General features: G+C 38.2%; 1 protein-coding gene across 1 annotated transcript in view; it reads left to right on the top strand.

Moving 5' to 3' along the window:
• Window positions 1-25,316, top strand: part of DNAJC3 (DnaJ heat shock protein family (Hsp40) member C3) — an 88,092-nt gene that overhangs the window by 40,101 nt on the left and 22,675 nt on the right. The window contains exons 5-9 of the mRNA XM_068526977.1: window positions 11,191-11,343; window positions 13,249-13,430; window positions 13,873-13,992; window positions 18,727-18,832; window positions 18,916-19,036. Of these exons, the coding sequence (XP_068383078.1) occupies window positions 11,191-11,343; window positions 13,249-13,430; window positions 13,873-13,992; window positions 18,727-18,832; window positions 18,916-19,036 (682 nt within the window). The remainder of the gene's footprint in view (window positions 1-11,190; window positions 11,344-13,248; window positions 13,431-13,872; window positions 13,993-18,726; window positions 18,833-18,915; window positions 19,037-25,316) is intronic.

Genomic DNA, 25,316 nt, shown 5'->3' on the forward strand with positions numbered 1-25,316 from the left:
TTCTATCCTGTTCCATTGATCTGTATTTCTGTTTTTGTGCCAGTACCATACTGTCTTGATTACTGTAGCTTTGTAGTATAGTCTGCAGTCTAGGAGCCTGATTCCTACAGCTCCATTTTTCTTTCTCAAGATTGCTTTGGCTATTCGTGGTCTTTTGTGTTTCCATACAAATTGTGAGATTTTCTGTTCTAGTTCTGTGAAAAATGCCAGTGGTAGTTTGATAGGGATTGCATTGAATCTGTAGATTGCTTTGGGTAGTAGAGTCATTTTCACAATGTTGATTCTTCCAATCCAAGAACATGGTGTATCTCTCCATCTATTTGTATCATCTTTAATTTCTTTCATCAGTCTTGTAATTTTATGCATACAGGTCTTTTGTCTCCTTAGGTAGGTTTATTCCTAGGTATTTTATTCTTTTTGTTGCAATGGTAAATGGGAGTGTTTTCATACTTTCACTTTCAGATTTTTCATCATGAGTGTATAGGAATGCAAGAGATTTCTGAGCATTAATTTTGTATCCTGCTACTTTCCCAGTTTCATTGATTAGCTCTAGTAGTTTTCTGGTAGCATCTTTAGGATTCTCTAAGTATAGTATCGTGTCATCTGCAAACAGTGACAGCTTTACTTCTTCTTTTCCGATTTGGATTCCTTTTATTTCTTTTTCTTCTCTGATTGCTGTTGCCAAAACTTCCAAAACGATGTTGAATAATAGTGGTGAGAGTGGACATCCTTGTCTCGTTCCTGATCTTAGTGGAAATGGTTTCAGTTTTTCACCATTGAGGACGATTTTGGGTGTGGGTTTGTCATATATGGCCTTTATTATGTTGAGGTAAGTTCCCTCTCTGCCTACTTTCTGGAGGGTTTTTATCATAAATGGGTGTTGAATTTTGTTGAAAGCTTTCTCTGCATCTGTTGAGATGATCATATGGTTTTTCTCCTTCAATTTGTTAATATGGTGTTTCACATTGATTGATTTGCGTATATTGAAGAAACCTTGCATTCCTGGGATAAACCCCACTTGATCATGGTGTATGATCCTTTTAATGTGCTGTTGGATTCTGTTTGCCAGTATTTTGTTGAGCATTTTTGCATCTATGTTCATCAGTGATCTTGGCCTGTAGTTTTCTTTCTTTGTGACATCTTTGTCTGGTTTTGGTATCAGGGTGATGGTGGCCTCGTAGAATGAGTTTGGGAGTGTTCCTCCCTCTGCTATATTTTGGAAGCGTTTGAGAAAGATAGGTGTTAGCTCTTCTCTAAATGTTCGATAGAATTCGCCTGTGAAGCCTGGGCTTTTCTTTGTTGGAAGATTTTTAATCACAGTTTCAATTTCAGTGCTTGTGATTGGTCTGTTCATATTTTCTATTTCTTCCTGGTTCAGTCTCAGAAGGTTGTGCACTTCTAAGAATTTGTCCATTTCTCGAGGTTGTCCATTTTATTGGCATATAGTTGCTTGTATTAAACTCTCATGATCCTTTGTATTTCTGCAGTGTCAGTTGTTACTTCTCCTTTTTCATTTCTAATTCTATTGATTTGAGTCTTTTCGCTAATTTTGTTGATGAGTCTGGCTAATGGTTTATCAATTTTATCTTCTCAAAGAACCAGCTTTTAGTAGTATTGATCTTTGCTGTCTTTTCCTTTGTTTCTTTTTCACTTATTTCTGACCTGATGTTTATGATTTCTTTCCTTCTGCTAACTTTGGGGGCTTTTTGTTCTTCTTTCCCTTACTGCTTTAAGTGTAAGGTTAGGTTTTTTATTTAAGATGTTTCTTGTTTCTTGAGATAGGATTGTATTGCTATAAACTTCCCTCTTAGAACTGCTTTTGCTGCATCCCATGTGTTTTGGGTCTTGTTTTCATTGTCATTTGTTTCTAGGTATTTTTTGATTTCCTCTTTGGTTTCTTCAGTGATTTCTTGGTTATTTAGTAGTGTATTGTTTAGCCTCCATGTGTTTGTATTTTTTACAAATTTTTTCCTGTAATTGATATCTAGTCTCATAGCATTGTGGTCGGAAAAGATACTTGATACGATTCAATTTTCTTAAATTTACCAACGCTTGATTTGTGACCCAAGATATGATCTATCCTGGAGAATGTTCTATGAGCCCTTGAGAAGAAAGTGTAATCTGCAGTTTTTGGATGGAATGTCCTATAAATATCAATTAAGTCCATCTTGTTTAATTTATCATTTAAGGCTTGTGTGTCCTTATATATCTTCATTTTGGATGATGTCCATTGATGAAAGTGGGTGTTAAAATTCCCTACTGTGATTGTGTTACTGTCGATTTCCCCTTTTATGGCTGTTAGCATGTGCTTTATATATTGAGGTGCTCCTATGTTGGGTGCATAAATATTTACAATTGTTATATCTTCTTCTTGAATTGATCCCTTGATCATTATGTAGTGTCCTTCAGTGTCTCTTGTAATAGTCCTTATTTTAAAGTCTATTTTGTCTGATATGAGAATTGCTACTCTAGCTTTCTTTTGATTTCCATTTGCATGGATTATCGTTTTCAGTCCCCTCACTTTCAGTCTGTATGTGTCCCTAGGTCTGAAGTGGGTCTCTTGTAGACAACGTATGTATGGGTCTTATTTTTGTATCCATTCAGCCAGTCTGTGTCTTTCGGTTGGAGCATTTAATCCATTTACCTTTAAGGTGCTTATCGATATGTATGTTCCTTGTACCATTTTCTTAATTGTTTTGGGTTTGTTATTGTAAGTCTTTTCCTTCTCTTGTGTTTCCTGCCTAGAGAAGTTCCTTTAGCATTTGTTGTAGAGCTGGTTTGGTGGTGCTGAATTCTCTTAGCTTTTGCTTGTCTGTAAAGGTTTTAATTTCTCCATCGAATCTGAATGAGATCCTTGCTGGGTAGAGTAATCTTTGCTGTAGGTTTTCCCATTTCGTCACTTTAAATATGTCCTGCCACTCCCTTCTGGCTTGCAGAGTTTCTGCTGAAAGATCAGCTGTTAACCTTATGGGGATTCCCCTGTATGTTAATTGTTGCTTTTCCGTTGCTGCTTTTAATATTTTTTTTTGTGTTTAATGTTTTTTTCCCAACAGATTATATTTTAAATTTATTTATTTATTTTATTTTTGGCTGTGTTGTGTCTTCGTTTCTGTGCGAGGGCTTTCTCTAGTTGTGGCAAGCGGGGGCCACTCTTCATCGCGGTGCGTGGGCCTCTCACTATCACAGCCTCTCTTGTTGCGGAGCACAGGCTCCAGGCGCGCAGGCTCAGTAATCGTGGCTCACGGGCCCAGTTGCTCCGCGGCATGTGGGATGTTCCCACACCAGGGCTCGAACCTGTGTCCCCTGCATTGGCAGGTAGATTCTCAACCACTGCGCCACCAGGGAAGCCCTGTGTGTTTAATTTTTGATAGTTTGAGTAATATGTGTCTTGGCATGTTTCTCCTTGGATTTATCCTGTATGGGACTCTCTCGCTTCCTGGACTTGACTGACTATTTCCTTACCCATATTAGGGAAATTTTCAACTATAGTATCTTCAAATATTTTCTGAGTCCCTGTTTTTCCCCCTTTTTCTTCTGGGACCCCTATAATTCGAATGTTGGTGTGTTTTATGTTGTCCCAGAGGTCTCTGATACTGTCCTCAATTCTTTTCATTCTTTTTTCTTTATTCTGCTCTGTGGTAGTTTTTTCCACTATTTTATCTTCCAGGTCACTCATCCGTTCTTCAGCCTCAGTTATTCTGCTATTGATTCCTTCTAGAGAATTTTTAGTTTCATTTGTGTGTTGTTCATCATTGTTTGTTTGCTCTCTAGCTCTTCTAGGTCCTTGTTAAACATTTCCTGTATTTTCTCCTTTCTATTTCCAAGATTTTGAATTATCTTTACTGTCATTACTCTGAATTCTTTTTCAGGTAGATGGCCTATTTCTTCTTCATTTGTTTGGTCTGGTGGGTTTTTACCTTGCTCCTTCATCTGCTGTGTATTTCTCTGTCTTCTCATTTTGTTTAACTTAATGTGTTTGGGGTTTCCTTTTTGCAGGCTGCAGGTTTGCAGTTCCTGTTGTTTTTGGTGTCTGCTCCCAGTGGGTAAGGTTGGTTCAGTGGGTTGTGTAGGCTTTCTGGTGGAGGAGACTAGCGCCTGTGTTCTGGTGGATGAGGCTGGATTTTGTCTTTCTGGTGGGCGGGACCGTGTCCGGTGGTGTGTTTTGGGGTGTCTGTGACCTTATTATGATTTTAGGCAGCCTCTCTGCTAATGGGTGGGGTTGTGTTCCTGTCTTGCTAGTTGTTTGGCATAGGGTGTCCAGCACTGTAGCTTGCTGGTCGTTGAGTGGAGCTGGGTCTTAGCGTTGAGATGGAGATGTCTGGGAGAGCTTTTGCCGTTTGATATTACGTGGGGTTCGGAGGTCTCTGGTGGACCAGTGTCCTGAACTCTGCTCTCCCACAGAGGCTCAGGCCTGACACCTGGCCAGAGCACCAAGACCCTGTCAGCCACACGGCTCAGAAGAAAAGGGAGAAAAAGAAAGAAAGAAAGAAAACATAAATAAAATAAAAGTATTAAAATAGAAAAAAACGAATAAAAATTAAAACATAAAAAAGTAATAAAAGAAAAAGAGAGAAAGAAGGAAGTGACCAATGAAACCAAAAAACAAATCCACCAAAGATTAGAAGTGCTAAAAACTATACTAAAAAAAACCAAACAACAACAACAAAAAATGGACAGTCAGAACCCCAGGACAAGTGGCAAAAGCAAAGCTATGCAGACGAAATCACACAAAGAAGCATACCCAGAGACACTCACAAAAAGAGAAAAAGGAAAAATATATATGTATTTAATATATAAAAAAAAGGAAGAGAGCAACCAAATCAATAAACATATCTACCAATGATAAGCTCTAAATACTAAACTGAGGTAAACATAAAACCAGAAAAAAATTAGATGCAGAAAGCAAACCCCAAGTCTACAGTTGCTCCCAACGTCCACCACCTCAATTTTGGGATGACTTTTTGTTTATTCAGGTATTCTATAGGTGCAGGGTACGTCAAGTTGATTGTGGAGATTTAATTCACTGCTCCTGAGGCTGCTGGGAGAGATTTCCCTTTTTCTTCTTTGTTGACACAGCTCCTGGGGTTCAGCTTTGGATTTGGCCTTGCCTCTGCGTGTAGGTCGCCTGAGGGTGTTTGTTCCCCACCCAGACAGGATGCGGTTAAAGCAGCGGTTGATTAGGGGGCTCTGGCTCACTCAGGCTGAGGGGGGCAGGGAGGGGTACAGAATGTGGGCCGAGCCTGCAGCGGCAAGGCCAGCATGATGTTGCAACAGCCTGAGGCGTGCCGTGTGTTCTCCCAGGGAAGTTGTCCCTGGATCACAGGACCCTGGCAGTGGCGGGCCGCACAGGCTACCAAGGCTGGAGGTGTGGATAGTGACCTGTGCTTCACACAGGCTTCTTGGTGGCTGCAGCAGCAGCCTTAGCATTTCATGCCCGTCTCTGGTGTCCACGCTGATAGCCGTGGCTCGCGCCCATCTCTAGAGCTCGTTTAGGCGGTGCTCTGAATCCCCTCTCCTCGTGCACCCCGAAACAATGGTCTCTTGCAGGTCCAGACTTTTTCCTGGTCTCCCTCCCAGCTAGCTGTGGCGCACTAGCCCCCTTCAGGCTGTGTTCATGCAGCCAACCCTAGTCCTCTCCCTGGGATCTGACCTCCGAAGCCCAAGCCTCAGCTCCCAGCCCCCGCCCATCCTGGCGGGTGAGCAGACAAGCCTCTCAGGCTGGTGAGTGCTGGTCGGCACCGATCCTCTGTGCGGGAATCTCTCTGCTTTGCCCTCTGCACCCCTGTTGCTGCGCTCTCCTCCATGGCTCCAAAGCTTCCCCCCGCCCTCCCCCCATCTCTGCCAGTGAAGGGGCTTCGTAGTGTGTGGAAACTTTTCCTCCTTCACAGCTCCCTCCCAGAGGTGCAGGTCCCGTCCCTATTCTTTTGTCTCTGTTTTTTCTTTTTTCTTTTGCCCTACCCAGGTACGTGGGGAGTTTCTTGCCTTTTGGGAAGTCTGAGGTCTTCTGCCAGCGTTCAGTAGGTGTTCTGTAGGTGCTCTGTAGGAGTTGTTCCACATGTAGGTGTAGTTTTGATGTATTTGTGGGGAGGAAGGTGATCTCCACGTTTTACTCCTCCGCCATATTGAAGGTGCCCCCTAGTTATCTATTGGGGGTGCCCCCTAGTTATCTATCTATAGGGGTGCCCCCTAGTTATCTAGTGTATATATGTCAATCCCAATTTGCCAATTCACCCACCCCCTTCCCCCTTGGTATCCATATGTTTGTTCTCTATGTCTTTGTCTCTCTTTCTACTTTGTAAATAAGATCGTCTGTACCAATTTTTTCAGATTCCACATATATGCATTAATATACCATATTCATTTTTCTCTTTCTGACTTACTTCACTCTGTAAGACAGTCTCTAGGTCCTTCCATGTCTCTACAAATGACCCAATTTCATTCCTTTTATGGCTGAGTAATATTCTATTTCGTGTGTGTGTGTGTGTGTGTGTGTGTGTGTATGTATGTATCTATCTCCACACCACATCTTTTTTATCCATTCATCTGCTGAGGGACATTTAGGTTGCTTCCATTTCTTGGCTGTTATAAATAGTGCTGCTATGAATATTGGGGTGCATGTATCTTTTTGATTTAGAGTTTTCTCTGGTTATATGCCCAGGAGTAGGATTGCAGGATCATATGATAACTCTGTTTTCAGTTTTTTAAGGAACCTCCATACTGTTCTTCATAGTGGGCTGCACCAATTTGCATTCCCACCAACTTTGTAGGAGGATTCCTTTTTCTCCCCACCCTCTCCAGCATTTATTATTTGTAGACTTTTTAATCATGACTATTCTGACTGGTGTGAAGTGATACCTTATTGTAGTTTTGATTTGCATTTCTTTAATAATTAGTGATGTTGAGCATCTTTTCATGTGCCTGATGACCATCTGTATGTTTTCTTTGGAGAAATGTCTATTTAGGTCTTCTGCCCATTTTTCATTGGGTTGTTTGTTTTTTTTTGATTTTAAGCTGTATGAACTGTTTGTATATTTTGGAAATTAATACCTTGTCTGTAGCATCATTTGCAAATATTTTCCTCCAATCTGCTGGTTGTCTTTTCATTTTGTTTGTGGTTTCCTTTGCTGTGCAAAAGCTTCTAAGTTTAATTAAGTTCCTTTTGTTTATTTTTGTTGTTATTACCATTACTCTGGGAGATGGATCCAAAAAGTATTGCTGCAATTTATGTCAAAGAGTGTTTTGCCTCCGTTTTCCTCCAGGAGTTTTATAGTATCCGGTCTCACATTTAGGTCTTTAATCCATTTTGAGTTTATTTTTATATTTGGTGTTAGAGAATGTTCTAATTTCAGTCTTTTACATGTAGCTGTCCAGTTTCCCCAGCACCACTTATTGAAGAGGCTGTCTTTTCTCCATTGTATATTCTTGCCTCCTTTGTTGCAGATTAATTGACCATAAGTGCATGGGTTTATTTCTGGGCTTTCTATCTTGTTCCATTGATCTATATTTCTGTTTTTTGTGCCAGTACCATACTGTTTTAATTACTGTAGCTTTGTAGTATAGTCCGAAGTTAGGGAGTGTAATTCTTCCAGCTCTGTTCTCTTTCAAGATTGTTTTGGTTATTCGAGGTTTTTTATGTTTCTATACAAATTAAAAAAATTTTTGTTCTAGTTCTGTGAAAAATGCCATTGGTAATTTGGTAGGGATTGCATTGAATCTGTAGATTGCCTTGGGTTCTATGGTTGTTTTAACAATGTTAATTCTTCCAATCCAAGAACATGGTATATATTTCCATCTACGTCATCTTCAGTTTCTTTCATTAACATCTTACAGTTTTCAGAGTGCAGGTCTGTAGCCTCTTTAGCTAGGTTTATTCCTAGATATTTTATTCTTTTTGATGTGATAGTTAATGGGATTGTTTCCTTAATTTCTGTTTCTGATATTTCATTGCTAGTATATAGAAATTCAACAGATTTATTTTTATTAATTTTGTATCCAGCAACTTTACTGAATTCATTGATGAGCTCTAGTAGTTTTCTGGTAGCATCTATAGGATTTTCTATGTATAGCCTCATGTCATCTGCAAACAGTGACAGTTTTACTTTTTCTTTTCCAATTTGGATTCCTTTTATTTATTTTTCTTCTCTGATTGCTGTGGCTAGGACTTGAATAAAAGTGGTGAGAGTAGACATCCTTGTCTTGTTCCTGATCTGAGAGGAAATGCTTTCAGCTTTTCACCATTGCATGTGATGTTGGCTGTGGGTTTGTCATGTGTGACCTTTATTATGTTGAGGTATGTTCCCTCTATGCCCACTTTCGGAAGAGTTTTTTTTTAATCACAAGTGGATGTTGAATTTTACCAAAAGTCTTTTCTGTATCTATTGAGATGATCATATAGTTTTTATTCTTTGACTTGTCAATGTGTGATATATTGTGTTGATTTGCAGATGTTGAAAACTCCTTGCATCCCTGCAATAAACCCCACTTGATCATGGTGTATGAGCCTTTCAGTGTGTTGCTGGAGTCAGTTTGCTAGCATTTTGTGGATGATTTTTGCATCTGTGTTCATTATTATGATTTTTTCTCCAAAAGATAGTGACCATGGTACATAAGAAATAAAGTACTGTTACAGATAAAGGTTTGGCTGAAAGAGTCAGAAATGTAAAGCACCAAAGAAAAGAAGGGATATCAAGAAACATGACAAAAGGAGGGAGGGAAATATCAGCAGGGTTCACTCTCCACATGTAAGTATCCTGGAACATGAGAGGGCAGTTGGGAGGAGTCAGCAACCTTGGGATAAGAGTGAAAAGCTTCATCTCACTTAACCCTCTTTGAAACTCTCCTGAGTTGTATGTCCTTAGTTTGTTTCTCAGACTCCTTTCTTACCTCCTTGGAAGAATCTCCCCCTCTTCTCCTTTTCCCTCCCAGCCCCAAAGAAGCCCAGATGACCAGAGCTCACTCCTTCTTTCCCATTCCCATTATTTGACCATGGAGTGAGGCTGAGCCCTCCATCCTCACCCTCGAGGTTTAGGGCCTTCCCCTCCCTCACCTTCCTACAAAAAAGATTGTGTTGAAGAGAATAGACTGTAAAAGTTTGGGAGAGAAAAGATGCAAATTCCATCCAGAAGAGGCAATCTCTAATACATTCTGTCCAAAAGGGGGCAGTAGTGTACATATAGGAAACAAGTTACCAATATATGTGGCCCCCTCTATGTCCACTGCAGCATTATTTACAATAGCCAAGATATGGAAACAACCTAAGTGTCCATTGATGGATGAACAAATAAAGAAGATGTAGTATGTATAGGCAGTGGAATACTATTCAACTATAAAAAAAGAAATCCTTCCATTTGTGACAATATGGATGGATCTTGAGTATATTAGGCTAAGTAAAATAAATCAGATGGAGAAAGACAAATACTGTATGATTTCACTCATATGTGGAATCTAAAAAAACAAACGAACAAACAAAATGAAATTTATTCATAGTTGCAGAGACTAGATTAGTGGTTACTGGAGGGGAAGGGGGTTGGGGGTTGGGTATAATGGGTGAAGGGGGTCAGCTGTATAATGATGAATGGTAACTAGACTTGTGGGAGTGATCACTTTGTAGTGTATACAGATGTTGAATTATAATGCTGGATACCTGACATATCATCGTCATCATCATCATCATCGTGGAAACAAGTTATCACTAAACATCTACTTTTACCCAGACCAAAGTGACAGCACATATACACTTATACTCCTTCCAGTGTGGTTTATTAGAAGTATTCAAGACTACCCTGAGGATGATAAAACAAAGACAAGCATTCCATAGCCCAAAGTAGCTTCCTTCAACTTGTAAATTCAGTCATGCAGGGAAAATCCTCCTCCTTAGTGAGCTAAGGTTACCACTTCCCAGTTACCTATGAATGCTTGGAGTCCTAGCCATTCCTTCAAAAGCCAAAGATTAAACGGACAGAAAAGAATACCTAAAGTATCCAAAAGACAAAATGGAGAAATACAGTCCCTTTACCAAGAGTTAATATTTTTAAGTTTTCTCATTCGGAGTATCCTTTCCTACCAGGTAGCTAGTGGGGGTGTTTTTAAAACATGAGTCCACTGAAGGGGAAGCAGTGTGATCGGTCAACTGAAGGGGAGGTATTTCTAGAAATAACCTACTGGTGTCTGTACTTCACCCAAAAGGGGAACCCATAAACTACAATTCCCATCTTGGTAGGAATATTAGATTTCAGGAATTATTACATATAAACTGTAATCTTAAAGAAAAATCTTTCCAAAAAATCAGTAGCTTTTTAATGTAGGCACCCAATTTTTCTGCGCCGTTAGGCTTAAGATTTTTCCATCTGGAGGAAGAAATTGTTAAGAGTTGACTGTGCATATGAGGCCAGCCTGGGGGCAGGAATGAACTGTAAGCAGACACAAGGATCTTACTGAGGTGGCAGGAACAGTCTAAAACTGTGGTAATGGTCGCATACTTCGTAAGTTTATTAAAAGTCATGGAATTGCACACTCAAATGAGTGAATTTTATGGTATATAAAGTATACCTTGGTAAAGATGTTTAAAAAAAGAGACAATGTGTAAACCTCCTAAAACCATGTCATAAGCCTTTTTAATAAGATGTTACTCTCTTATTTTTCCCTGTAAAGTCTTCCTTTCTTATTATACCTCAAACCCTCTGGTATCAAATCTTTTTTATCTTATAACCTCTAAAAAACTGCCCTCTCCTTCAGTTTCCCTATGCTTTTCATTATTGTGATAAAATTATTTTATACTTAAAACTAAATACTTAACAAATATAACTAGAAGGCAAAACACATAAAACTCAAGTTTTTCTGCAGAGCTATATGTAACAAAGTGTGAAAGGTGCTTTCTTTCATTCTTCTCTACCTCTCCACATTCCTAAATATATTTGCTTCCAGGGAAGTTTTGGCGACCCAGCTCTTTTGACTCTAGCTCCACTGCTTGCTCTCATGCACCATATCGGTGGGAATAAGGATGCCTTCGCTGCTGCTTCCCACAGCGATCAGCACCGGGGAACAAGTCACTGGAGAAGCCAGTTGTGCCAGTGTCTCCTTACCCCTTCCCCCCGATGAACTGGAGTGTTAGGAAGGGTCAGATCATTGTATATTATGGGTATTACACTCAAGAGATTAAAAACCCTGTTTAATTTCTTATTATTGTTATAGCTCAAATCAAATCCAAGTGAAAATGAAGAAAAAGAAGCCCAATCCCAACTTATCAAATCTGATGAAATGCAGCGTTTGCGTTCACAAGCACTTGATGCTTTTGAAAGCTCAGATTATATTGCTGCTATAACCTTCCTTGATAAGATTTTAGAGGTAAGTTTTTTTTTGCTCTTGCAGCTGACATGCCTAACACTGCTTTTTACTATAAGGTATGTGTATATACTTTGACATGTTATATACCACAAAAAACCTAGATAGCATAAAATCAGATTGACCCTGGGGTTTTCAGCTCTTAATTGAAAGATGGTGTTTATACAGAAAAAAATTTGGGACTGAAATTTTCAGTAAATATACTGAAGGTGCTATGGAGTGGGAGTTGCATATCTTTATACATTGACTGCTTTGCTGTTTTTGTTTGATTTTGCATTTTTGGGGGGAAGGGCAAGAAAACTCTAGAGGTTAGTTAATGGGGTAAAAGATGAAAGAGTTGGTTGAAGAAAAAGGAAAAATGATGTTTGGGAGGAAAGATGAATGTTTAGAGTGAGAAGTTTCTAGGGAAGAAGGCAGATGAAGAGTTGATAGGATCCAGAGGGTTCTAGATAGGGAAATCTAAATCTGCCTCAGCAAGGACTTAATGACAAAGGATGTAATGGTTTCAGAAGGAAGTCTAAAAGAATATTCAAATGGAAGCAGTCATAATTCATATTTATTTATCATTTTCATAGCACTTTGTGTAGTCTAATCTTGGCAATAAACTCGTGATGTATGTAGAATGGCCACTTTTTGATAGTTTTATAGAGGAAATCGTGTGGTGTGGTTTCAGTGGAATTCACGGTTTACTAAATTATTTTGTTAATGCTTTATCAAGGAAATACAAAGTTACGATTTTTACCTTCCAGTAATTAGACTATCCATCTTGACCTAGCTTGTTGTATTTAGTTTATATACAATGTTGATTTTGATACCTTACTCTATGTGAAAAGTTGACATGACTTTAATACAGCTCTAAGAAATATATAAAGACACTTACACAGGTCTTATTGGTGAGCATTTGGGTTTACATTTTGAAGAATACTAGTGGTTTACTAAACATTGTCAACTTTTTGATAAAATGGAAACAGTGAAGCTTCAGCCTTCTCAAATTGTTTTTCTCTTTATTTTTGTGATATGAGGATTTAATTTCAAGGAGGTAACATTTTGTAAAAGATCATTTAATATAGTTACTGGTAGAATAAAAATATTTTGTGAATTTAGAGCCTAGATTTTATTTTTTGAGACTAGAAATTAGAATTGTTAAGTATAAAAATCCAGTTAGAAAATATTCTCTTCAAAATCAAATACAGTAGGGCTTCCCTGGTGGCGCAGTGGTTAAGAATCCACCTGCCAGTGCAGGGGACACGGGTTCGAGTCCTGGTCTGGGAAGATCCCACATGCCGCGTAGCAGCTGAGCCCGTGTGCAACTGCTGAGCCTGCGCTCTAGGGCCCGCGAGCCACAACTACTGAGCCCGTGAGCCACAACTACTGAAGGCCACGTGCCTAGAGCCCGTGCTTTGCAACAGGAGAGGAGAGGCCACCGCGATGAGAAGCCCGCACACCTCAGTGAAGAGTAGTCCCGCTCGCTGCAACTAGAGAAAAGCCCATGCGCAGCAACGAAGACCCAACACAGCCAAAAATAAAAAATTAAATAAATTTATATAAAAAAAATCAAATATACTTCACTGGGAACCACCTTCTAATAGTAAATACCATGTTTTCTTACTTTCAGTGTTTTAGAATTATATAACTGAAAGGGGTAGGAAAAGGGCCTTGTTGGTATATACATCCCTTACCCCATTGGAATTTATTTAAGACATCTTTGGAGAAATTATTTTGTCACATCTCATTATTTTTGTCACATCTAAATTGTATCAGACTTTTTAATGTTACTTACAATATAGAAGTCATCACATTAACTGAGGATGTTTTATGTTGATAAATATGTAGATAAAATATGTCAGGTGCAAGTATGAATGTGCATAATTTACTGTTTCTTTAAGTCTAGTTCTTTTGTTTCTCAAGGTTTGTGTTTGGGATGCAGAACTACGGGAACTTCGAGCTGAATGTTTTATAAAAGAAGGGGAACCTAGGAAAGCGATAAGTGACTTAAAAGCTGCTTCAAAATTGAAGAATGATAATACTGAGGCATTCTATAAAATCAGCACACTGTACTATGAGCTAGGAGACCATGAACTGTCTCTCAGGTCAGTTCTAGTAACGTACACATCTCCTCATGTTTTTATTGTTTGCAGTAAGAATACTCCCATTTTCTTTTTAAATTTAAATTAATAAAATTATGGTTAAGGCTTTTTTATATATCTATAATTTTGTGTTATCTCTAAGTTGTTCTGCTTCCATATTAGTTCTTTTCATGAAGTATGCTTAGTAAAATAAATAGGAGGGTATTACATTTGCAGAAGCAAAATAGTGTTTGTTATATATCTCTACTTAAGTCATTTGAATTTGAATTAATAAATGTGTGTGCATAATACAATGTTGTATATAACAGTGTATGATAAATTGTCAGTATATTTTAATTGTTACAGACAAAAAATACCTTTTGTTGTGATTTCTATATTTAGTATAAAAAACCATTTATTGATTATTTTGACTTGGAGTATTTTCCTGTTTTTAATACATGAACAGTGAAGTTCGTGAATGTCTTAAACTTGACCAGGATCATAAAAGGTGTTTTGCACACTATAAACAAGTCAAGAAACTTAATAAACTGATTAAGTCAGCTGAAGAGCTCATCAAAGAAGGCAGGTAAGACTGTGCTTGGGTAGAGGATCTCACCTTCCCTCATATGTCTGGTTGTGGCCGCAAAAGAACAACTGAACTGCTTGCTCTTACTCCTTGCCGTTGAGGGTGGAGTATCTTAGATGGCATTGGGCCTTAGCAAAACTACCACAATTGTACACTTTTTGAATAAGGCAGAATGTAAATAATGGTAACTGTGTAGTATTCTTTTTTTTATTTGTTTATTTACAATTTATTTATTTGTTTGTTTATTTTTGGCTGCGTTGGGTCTTCGTTGATGCGTGCGGGCTTTCTCTAGTTGCAGCCAGCGGGGTTGTTGCAGTGTGTGGGCTTCTCATTACGGTGGCTTCTCTTGTTGCAGAGCACGGGCTCTAGGCGCGCGGCCTCAGTAGTTGTGGCACGTGGACTTAGTTGCTCTGCGGCATGTGGGATCTTCCTGAACCAGGGCTCGAACCCGTGTCCCCTGCACTGGCAAGTGGATTCTTAACCACTGTGCCGCCAGGGAAGTCCCTGCATAGTATTCTTACCAGCAGATTTATTTTATATTTCACCAACTATTTACTGAATTTCTCCTGTATCAGGCACTGACTATGTACTGGGGGGTGCAGAAATGAATATGCCTAGTAGTGTTTGGTCTTAAGGCGCTGGTAGTTTAGTGTGGGAGACAGGCACATAAATTGATTATTAAAAGGTAATATATATCTAGAGCGATAGCGATGTATACAGAGTATGCAGACATTTCCTCTCAGTACAGGATTCTGGGTTAACAGTTCTTTTGTTACAGCCGCTGAAAAATATTGTGCCATTTCTTTCTGGCTTCCGTGGTTCCTGATGAGAAATCCATTGTCATTCTAATTGTTTTTTTCCCTAAAGATAAGGAGTTATTTTCCTCTGACTGCTTTCCAGATTATTTCCTTGTGTTTAGTTTTCAGAAGTTTAATTATGATATATCTCAGCATGGATTTCTTTGTGTTTATCCTGTTTGACGTATCCTTACCTTCTAGAATATGTAGGTTTATGTCTCTTGTCAAATTTTGGGACGTTTCCAGCCATTATTTCTGGGAATACTTTTTCAGCCCTGCCCTCTTTCTGTTTTCCTTCTTAGACTCTGATTAACATAAATGTTAGAGTTTTTGTTTTAGCCCTACAGTCCCTGAGGCTCTGTTTATTTTTCTTTTTCAGTTTGTTTTCTCTGTTGTTCAGATTTGGTAATTTCTATTGTTCTAATTCACTGATTCTTTTCTCTGTCCCCTGCATTCTGCTCTTGAGCACATGTGGTGAGCAATTTATTTCAGTTTTTATACTTTTCAGTTCTAAAAATTCTATTTGGAATGTTTATATCTTCTATTTCTTTGCTGAGACTTTCCATTTCTTTGCTGAGGCATTCTATTTTTTCATTTGTTTTAAACATGTTTGTTAATTGCTGCTTTTTTCATGGCTGCTTTAACATCTCTGTCCTCTTGGTGTTGGTTTGAGATCTTCCTGTTTCTTGGTATGATGATTAGTTTTTAATTGAAACCTGGATATGTTCATTTTATAAGATACTGTTTTTTATTTAAATCTTCTTTTTTGGGTGGCTTTTTCTGACATTGTTCCAGCAAAGTGAGCATGAGGGGCTCGGGGGCAGGCACCACCTCGTTAACTGCCAGATTGAGGTAGAAGTTTCCCAGTTGGCCTTCATTGCTATTCGAGGTGTGGGATTCTCACGATTGCTTGGTGTGGGTAAGAGTTTTGGGGACTCAGTTCTGGCCATGGATGAAAGTTCTGGCTCCCAACGTGGCATTTTCCGACACCGCCTTGGCTGAGTGTGGACACACCTCATTACAGGCTCACCAGGGAAGAAGTCTAGGCTCTCCACTTGACCTGCTGATATTGGTGGGGGTGGGACCGTAATTTTCTTATCTCCCCCTTTCTGAGTCTTTTCATATTAAAAAAAAGTACATATAATGTCCAGGGTATTTACACAGGTATCTAGCTAGAGGAATTGGGGAAGGTACATCTACTCTACCTTTCCAGAAGCTACCTTTTTTTTTTTTTTTTTTTAAGTGAAGTGCAGTATTTTCTAATTGAACTTTTAATTTCTAATTGTAGTTTCGCACGTAGTTTTAAGAAATAGAGCGAGGTCTTGCATACTCTGTATAGTTTCCTACAATTGTACCATCTTGGAAATCTATAGAACAGTATCCCAACTAGGATTTTGACATTGATGTCTAGCTTTTCCTTTAAGTTTTGTATTTAAACCTGTATTTTAATACAGTGACATTTAAATTTGAAGATTGCAGCACTTGGGGAATAATATGCCTCAATGGAATGTAAATATAGCTTGCATTGGGTGGGCCAAAAAGTGCCTTCGGTTTTTTAACTAAAAATAAAGGACACATTTTTCATTTTCACCAAGAACTTTATTGAACAATGTATTCACCCTTTTGTTCCACTACCTTCTGCCATTTTCCAGGCAACGTCATAATTCCATCTACCAAAATCTTTTTACCTTTTTGAGCAAAGAACTGTTCCAGGTGCCTTTTACAGTCTTCCAGGGAATTGAAATTTTTTCTGTTAACAGAATTTTGTAAAGACCGGAATAAATGAAAATCTGAAGGTACAATGTCTGGTGAATATGGCAGATGAATCAGGACTTCCCAGCCAAGCTGTAACAGTTTTTGTCTGGGCATCAAAGAAACATGCGGTCTTGTGTTATCCTGATGGAAGATTATGCGTATTCTGTTGATTAATTCTGGATGCTTTTCGTCGAGTGCTGCTTTCATTTGGTCTAATTGGGAGCAGTACTTGTTGGAATTAATCGTTTGGTTTTCCAAAAGGAGCTCATAATAGAGGACTCCCTTCCAATTCCACCGTATACACATCACCTTCTTTGGATGAAGACCAGCCTTTGGTGTGGTTGTGTGGTTCATTTTGCTTGTCCCACGATCTCTTCCGTTCCACATTGTTGTACAGTATCCACTTTTCATCGCCCGTCACAATTTGTTTTAAAAACAGAACGTTTTCATTACGTTTCAGTTGAGAATTGCAAGTGGAAATACGGTCAAGAAGGTTTTCTTCGCTTAACTTACGTGGAACCGAAACATCAAAGTGATTCACATAACCAAGCTGGCGCAAATGATTTTCAACGCTTGATTTGGATATTTTGAGTATGTCGGCTGTCTCCCGCGTGGTGTAATGTTGATTGTTCTCAGTTAATGTCTCAGTTTGATCGCTGTCAACGTCAACTGGTCTACCCGACCGTGGAGCATTGTCCAGCGAGAAATCTCCAGCACGAAACTTCGCAAACCGCTTTTGACACGTTCAGTCGGTCACAGCGCCTTCTCCATACACTGCACAAATCTTTTTGTGCATTTCAGTTGCGTTTTTACCTTTCTTGAAATGGTAAAGCATAATATGCTGAAAATGTTGCTTTTTTCCTTCCATCTTCAACATTAAAATGGCTACACAAAAATTCACCAATTTAGATCTTTTTTTAAATGTACACTGATATATGACAGCTGTCACATACAATCTAACATAATTGTTTCGAATGAAGTTAAAGACAACTAAGTGCTACTAGAGCCATCTTATGGAAAAAACTGAACGAACCTTTTGGCCAACCCAACAGTTTGCCATTAATGAGGAAAGTAACAGTGCATAACATGACTAGTACTTTTCACCAGTTAAACAAAATGCTGAAATAGCTTTTATTGTTCTTAGAAAGCTAGTAATGTTGGGTATTTAAGCAGGTTTCTTCTCTGCGGAGCAACTAAGCCTGTGCGCCACAGCTACTGAGCCCGCGTGCCACAACTACTGAAGCCCGTGCGCATAGGGCCCTTGCTCCTCAACAAGAGAAGCCACAGCAATAAGCCCGCGCACCACAACGAAGAGTAGCTCCTGCTCGCCGCAACTAGAGAAAAGCCCGCGCGCAGCAACAAAGACCCAATGCAGCCAAAAATAAATAAAATTAAAAAAAAAAAAAGGTTACCTACTGTATGATTACATTTATATAGCATTCATGAAATAAAATTATAGAGATGGTAAACAGATTAGAAATTGCTAAGGGTTAGGGAGCAGGATAATGTGTAACTATAAAGGGATGGCATGAAGAAACCTTGTAGAGGTGGAATAGTTCTGTATCTTCATTGTGGTGATGGTTACACGAATCTACACATGTGATAAAACTATATAAAACTACATATCCTCACACATACATATACACATACAGCTAAATGAATAGAAAACTGTTGAAATCTCCAAAAAAAAAAAAAAAGGCAGGTTTCTTCTGCAAGAAATTACAGTGTACTTAGATTTGGATATTGATATTTGTTATATAAAATAACATGTAATGGGCTCTGTTATTTCATCAAAGTGTGTAGTAACCAAGAAATAAAACCTGATCTCTGTTTTGCTGAAAGTGCTTTGTATAGTCAGACTTTAACAAAGTCTTTTCCTTAGTTTCAAAATCATGAGCACTTTTCTGTAGAGAATTCATCATTTGATTTGATGGGTACTCACAGGTATGCTTTGATTTATCCATATACATTTTCTGTGGTCATGTGTTTTATCTCCCAACTCCTAATTGCAGAGAGAACCTTCCTTGCTACTGTAGATTGATAAGGTAGAAGCAGTCTTTGAAGGGATGTGCTCATTCAGGTCAATTGATTAAATAACATATAGTGAAGAGTAGAGGGTCCTTTCTTTAGCTCTGGAAATAGAATTTCATTTTTTACTCATCATGATTTGCTCACTTAACAGATACACAGATGCGACCAGCAAATATGAATCTGTCATGAAAACAGAGCCAAGTGTTTCTGAATATACAATTCGTTCAAAAGAAAGGATTTGCCACTGCTTTTCTAAGGTAACTGTTGACTCACTCCCAGAAATGTAAAAAATTGACATATGGAGAACAACCATAAATTCTTTCCTCACACTTACTGTTAGGATGAGAAGCCTGTTGAAGCTATTCGAGTGTGTTCGGAAGTTTTACAGATGGAACCTGACAATGTGAACGCTCTGAAAGACCGAGCAGAGGCGTATTTAATAGAAGAAATGTACGATGAAGGTAAATCTTTAAGGAATTTGATTTGCGATACCTAAAAGTTGTTATATGTGCAGTTAGCACCTGTTTAACATCCTTTTGTTTAAAACAAGTTTACCAGAGTACCTGGAAATGTTGGCAATTTTAGAAAAACGGCAGAGAACCTGAAAATTATTCTTTCTTGGTGGAACATGAAAACTATACCGTATAAGGAAAGAGTTCTGCTGTTGACACCAGTACAGTGGAATATAAAAATAAAAATTTTAACTTTCTTTGTTGTAGACAAGTTAGAAAAGATAAATAAGGTAGAAAATTTAAATTATAAATCTCATATCATCCAGAGGTAATCACTGCTTGTTATGGATTTACACCTTTCAGACTTTTATCTATGCATATATATGAGTGTGTATTTTATGCATACATATATATACATATTCTATGCATGTATGCAGTATACATAGTCTACCTACAGCAGACATACATGTGACATATATGCCTAAATATAAAATGATCCTCTGTGACCCCTAAGCTGTTTAGTAAATGTTAGGATACCTGCTTACCCAACTTTGTTCAAGTTGAAGTAGCAGAGAGAGATTCCTGCTAGATGTTGTAAGGACCTTGAATAAAGGCAGTGCCCTATTTTTGGAAGATAACTAAGGCAAATACAGTAATTGTATAGAATCCTTTCATATATATATATATATATATTTTGCTTTCATATATTTTGTTTTGTGGTCTTTTTCATGTGACATTATGCTATAAACATTTAAATGAGATGATTTTTAAAAGAAGTGAGCCTTAGAGCCCTTAATGAAAAGTTTTTGTTTCAAATCAAGTAAAGCATTTTATTTATTTATTTTTAACATCTTTATTGGAGTATAATTACTTTACAATGGTGTGTTAGTTTCTGCTTTATAACAAAGTGAATCAGCTATACATATACATGTATCCCCATATCTCCTCCCTCTTGCGTCTCCCTCCCATCCTCCCTATCCCACCACTCGAGGCGGTCACAAAGCACCGAGCTGATCTCAATGTGCTATGCAGCTGCTTCCCACTAGCTATCTATTTTACATTTGGTAGTGTATATATGTCCATGCCACTCTCTCACTTCGTCCCAGCTTACCCTTCCCCCTCCTTGTATCCTCAAGTCCATTCTCTATGTCTGCGTCTTTATTCCTGTCCTGCCCCTAGGTTCTGCAGAACCATTTTGGGTTTTTTTTAGATTTCCATATATATGTGTTAGCATATGGTATTTGTTTTTCTCTTTCTGACTTACTTCACTGTGTATGACAGACTCTAGATCCATCCACCTCACTACAAATAACTCAATTTCATTTCTTTCTATGGCTGAGTAATATTCCATTATATATATGTGCCACATCTTCTTTATCCATTCATCTGTCGATGGACACTTAGGTTGCTTCCAAGTCCTGGCTATTGTAAATAGTGCTACAGTGAACATTGTGGTACATGACTCTTTGAATTATGGTTTTCTCAGGGTATATGCCCAGTAGTAGGATTGCTGGGTCGCATGGTAGTTCTATTTTTAGTATATTTAAGGAACCTCCATACTGTTCTCCATAGTGGCTGTATCAATTTACATTCCCACCAACAGTGCAGGAGGGTTCCCTTTTCTCCACACCCTCTCCAACATGTATTGTCTGTGGATTTTTTGATGGCCATTCTGATTGGTGTGAGGTGATACCTCACTGTAGTTTTGATTTTCATTTCTCTAATGATTAGTGATGTTGAGCATCCTTTCATGTGTTTGTTGGCAATCTGTATATCTTCTTTGGAGAAATGTCTATTTAGGTCTTCTGCCCATTTTTGGATTAGGTTGTTTGTTTTTTTCGATATTGAGGTGCCTGAGCTGCTTGTAAATTTTGGAGATTAATCCTTTGTCGGTTGCTTCATTTGCAAATATTTTCTCCCATTCTGAGGGTTGCCTTGCGTCCCGTTTATGGTTTCCTTTGCTGTGCAAAAACTTTTAAGTTTCATTAGGTTCCATTTGTCTCTTTTTGTTTTTTTTCCATTTTTCTAGGAGGTGGGTCAAAAAGGATCTTGCTGTGATTTATGTCATAGAGCGTTCTGCCTATGTTTTCCTCTAAGAGTTTTATAGTGTCTGGCCTTACATTTAGGTCTTTAATCCATTTTGAGTTTATTTTTGTGTATGGTGTTAGGGAGTGTTCTAATTTCATTCTTTCACATGTAGCTGTCCAGTTTTCCCAGCACCACTTATTGAAGAGGGTGTCTTTTCTCCATTGTATATTCTTGCGTCCTTTATCAAAGATAAGTTGACCGTACGTGTGTGGGTTTATCTCTGGGCTTTCTATCCTGTTCCATTGATCCATATTTCTGTTTTTGTGCCAGTACCATACTGTCTTGATTACTGTAGCTTTGTAGTATAGTCTGCAGTCTGGGAGCCTGATTCCTACAGCTCCATTTTTCTTTCTCAAGATTGCTTTGGCTATTCGTGGTCTTTTGTGTTTCCATACAAATTGTGAGATTTTCTGTTCTAGTTCTGTGAAAAATGCCAGTGGTAGTTTGATAGGGATTGCATTGAATCTGTAGATTGCTTTGGGTAGTATAGTCATTTTCAGAATGTTGATTCTTCCAGTCCGAGAACATGGTATATCTCTCCATCTGTTTGTATCGTCTTTAATTTCTTTCATCAGTGTCTTATAATTTTCTGCATACAGGTCTTTTGTCTCCTTATGTAGCTTTATTCCTAGGTATTTTATTCTTTTTGTTGCAGTGGTAAATGGGAGCGTTTCCTTAATTTCTCTTTCAGATTTTTCATCATTAGTGTATAGGAATGCAAGAGATTTCTGAGCATTAATTTTATATCCTGCTACTTTACCAAATTCATTGATTAGCTCTAGTAGTTTTCTGGTAGCATCTTTAGGATTCTCCATGTATAGTATCATGTCATCTGCAAACAGTGACAGCTTTACTTCTTTTCCAATTTGGATTCCTTTTATTTCTTTTTCTTCTCAGATTGCTGTGGCTGAAACTTCCAAAACTATGTTGAATAATAGTGGTGAGACTGGGCAACCTTGTCTGGTTTCTGATCTTAGAGGAAATGGTTTCAGTTTTTCACCATTGAGAACGATGTTGGCTGTGGGTTTGTCATATATGGCCTTTATTATGTTGAGGAAAGTTCCCTCTACGCCTACTTTCTGGAGGGTTTTTATCATAAATGGGTGTTGAATTTTGCCAAAAGCTTTTTCTGCACCTGTTGAGATGATCATATGGTTTTTCTCCTTTAATTTGTTAATGTGGTGTATGTATCACATTGATTGATTTGCGTATATTGAAGAATCCTTGCATTCCTGGGATAAACCCCCCTTGATCATGGTGTGTGAGCCTTTTCATGTCCTGCTCGATTCTGTTTGCTAGTATTTTGTTGAGGATTTCTGCATCTATGTTCATCAGTGATATTGGCCTGTAGTTTTCTTTCTTTGTGACATCTTTGTCTGGTTTTGGTATCAGGGTGATGTTGGCCTCGTAGAATGAGTTTGGGATTGTTCCTCCCTCTGCTATATTTTGGGAGAGTTTGAGAAGGATAGGTGTTAGCTCTTCTCTAAATGTTTAATAGAATTCGCCTGTGAAGCCATCTGGTCCTGGGCTTTTGTTTGTTGGAAGATTTTAAATCACAGTTTCAATTTCAGTGCTTGTGATTTGTCTGTATATATTTTCTATTTTTCCTGGTTCAGTCTTGGAAGGTTATGCTTTTCTAAGAATTTGTTCATTTCTTCCAGGTTGTCTATTTTATTGGCATATAGTTGCTTGTATTAAACTCTCATGATCCTTTGTATTTCTGCGGTGTCATTTGTTACTTCTCCTTTTTCATTTCTAATTCTATTGATTTGAGTCTTCTCCCTTTTTTTCTCGGTGAGTCTGGCTAATGGTTTATCAATTTTGTTTATCTTCTCAAAGAACCAGCTTTTAGTTTTATTGATCTTTGCTATTGTTTTCTTCATTTCTTTTTCATTTATTTCTGATATGATCTTTATGATTTCTTTCCTTCTGCTAAGTGTGGCGTTTTTTTATTCTTCTTTCTCTAATTGCTTTAGGTGCAAGGTTAGGTTGTTTATTTGAGATGTTTCTCGTTTTCTTGAGGTAGGATTGTATTGCTATAAACTTTCCTCTGAGAACTGCTTTTGCTGCGTCCTATGGGTTTTGGGTCATCGTGCTTTCTTTGTCATTTGTTTCTAGGTATTTTTTGATTTCCCCTTTGATTTCTTCAGTGATCTCTTGGTTATTTAGTAGTGTATTGTTTAGCCTCCATGTGTTTGTATTTTTTTACAGATTTTTTTCCTGTAATTGATATCTAGTCTCATAGCGTTGTGGTTGGAAAAGATACTTGATACGATTTCAATTTTCTTAAATTTACCAAGGCTTGATTTGTGACACAAGATATGATGTATCCTGGAGAATGTTCCATGAGCGCTTGAGAAGAAAGTGTATTCTGTTGTTTTTGGATGGAATGTCCTATAAATATCAATTAAGTCCATCTTTTTTTAATGTATCATTTAAAGTTTATGTTTCCTTATTTACTTTTATTTTGGATGATCTGTCCGTTGGTGAAAGTGAGGTGTTAAATTCCCCTACTATTATTGTGTTACTGTCGATTTCCCCTTTTATGGCTGTTAGCATTTGCCTTATGTATTGAGGTGCTCCTATATTGGGTGCATAAATGTTTAAAATTGTTATATCTTCTTCTTGAATTGATTCCTTCTTGAACTGATCCCAAAGTGTCCTTCTTTGTCTCTCGTAATAGTCTTTATTTTAAAGTCTATTTTGTCTGATATGAGAATTGCTACTCCAGCTTTCTTTTGATTTCCATTTGCGTAGAATATCGTTTTCCATCCCCTCACTTTCAGTCTGTATGTGTCCCTAGGTCTGCAGTGGGTCTCTTGTAGACAGCATATATATGGGTATTGTTTTTGTATCTATCTATTCAGCCAGTGTGTGTCTTTTGGTTGGAGCATTTAATCCATTTACATTTAAGGTAGGTATCGATATGTATGTTCCTATTACCATTTTCTTAATTGTTTTGGGTTGTTATTGTAGGTCTTTTCCTTCTCTTGTGTTTCCTGCCTACAGAAGTTCCTTTAGCATTTGTTGTAAAGCTGGTTTGGTGGGCTGAATTCTCTTAGCTTTTGCTTGTCAATAAAGGTTTTAACTTTTCTGTCGAATCTGAATGAGATCCTTGCTGGGTAGAGTAATGTTGGTTCTAGGTTTTTCCGTTCCATCACTTTAAATATGTCTTGCCACTCCCTTGTGGCTTTCAGAGTTTCTGCTGAAAGATCAGCTGTTAACCATATGGGGATTCCCATGTATGTTACTTGATGTTTTTCCCTTGCTGCTTGTAATATTTTTTCTTTGTATTTAGTTTTTGATAGTTTGATTAATATGTGTCTTGGCGTGTTTCTCCTTGGATTTATCCTGTATGGGACTCTCTGTGCTTCCTGGACTTGATTGACTATTTCCTTTCCCATATTAGGGAATTTTTCAACTATAATCTCTTAAAATAAAATATTTTCTCAGTCCCTTTCTTTTTCTCTTCTGCTTCTGGGACTCCTATAATTCAAATGTTGGTGCGTTTATTGTTGTCCCGGAGGTCTCTGAGGCTCTCCTCAATTCTTTTCATTCTTGTTTCTTTATTCTGCTCTGCAGTAGTTATTTCCACTATTTTATCTTCCAGGTCACTTATCCATTCTTCTGCCTCAGTTATTCTGCTGTTCATTCTTTCTAGATAATTTTTAATTTCATTTATTGTGTTGTTCATCAGTGTTTGTTTGCTCTCTAGTTCTTCTAGATGCTTGTTAAACGTTTCTTATATTTTCTCCTTTCTATTTTCAAGATTTTGGATCATCTTTACTATCATTACTCTGAATTCTTTTTCAGGTAGACTGCCTATTTCCTTTTCATTTGTTTGGTCTGGTGGGTTTTTGCCTTGCTCCTTTATCTGCTGTGTGTTCCTCTGTCTTCTCATTTTGCTTAACTTACTGTGTTTGGGGGTCTCCTTTTCACAGGCTGCAGGTTTGTAGTTCCTGTTTATTTTGGTGTCTGCTCCCAGGGGGTAAGGTTGGTTCAATGGGTTGTGTAGGCTTCCTGATGGAGGGGACTGGTGCTTGCGTTCTGGTGGATGAGGCTGGATCTTGTCTTTCTGGTGGGCAGGACCATGTCCAGTGGTGTGTTTTGGGGTGTCTGTGAACTTATTATGATTTTAGGCAGCCTCTCTGCCAGCGGGTGGGGTTTTGTTCCTGTCTTGCTAGTTGTTTGGCATAGGGTG

Source organism: Eschrichtius robustus, chromosome 18 (assembly GCF_028021215.1).
Source record: "Eschrichtius robustus isolate mEscRob2 chromosome 18, mEscRob2.pri, whole genome shotgun sequence".
NCBI classification, from domain to species: Eukaryota; Metazoa; Chordata; class Mammalia; order Artiodactyla; family Eschrichtiidae; genus Eschrichtius; species Eschrichtius robustus.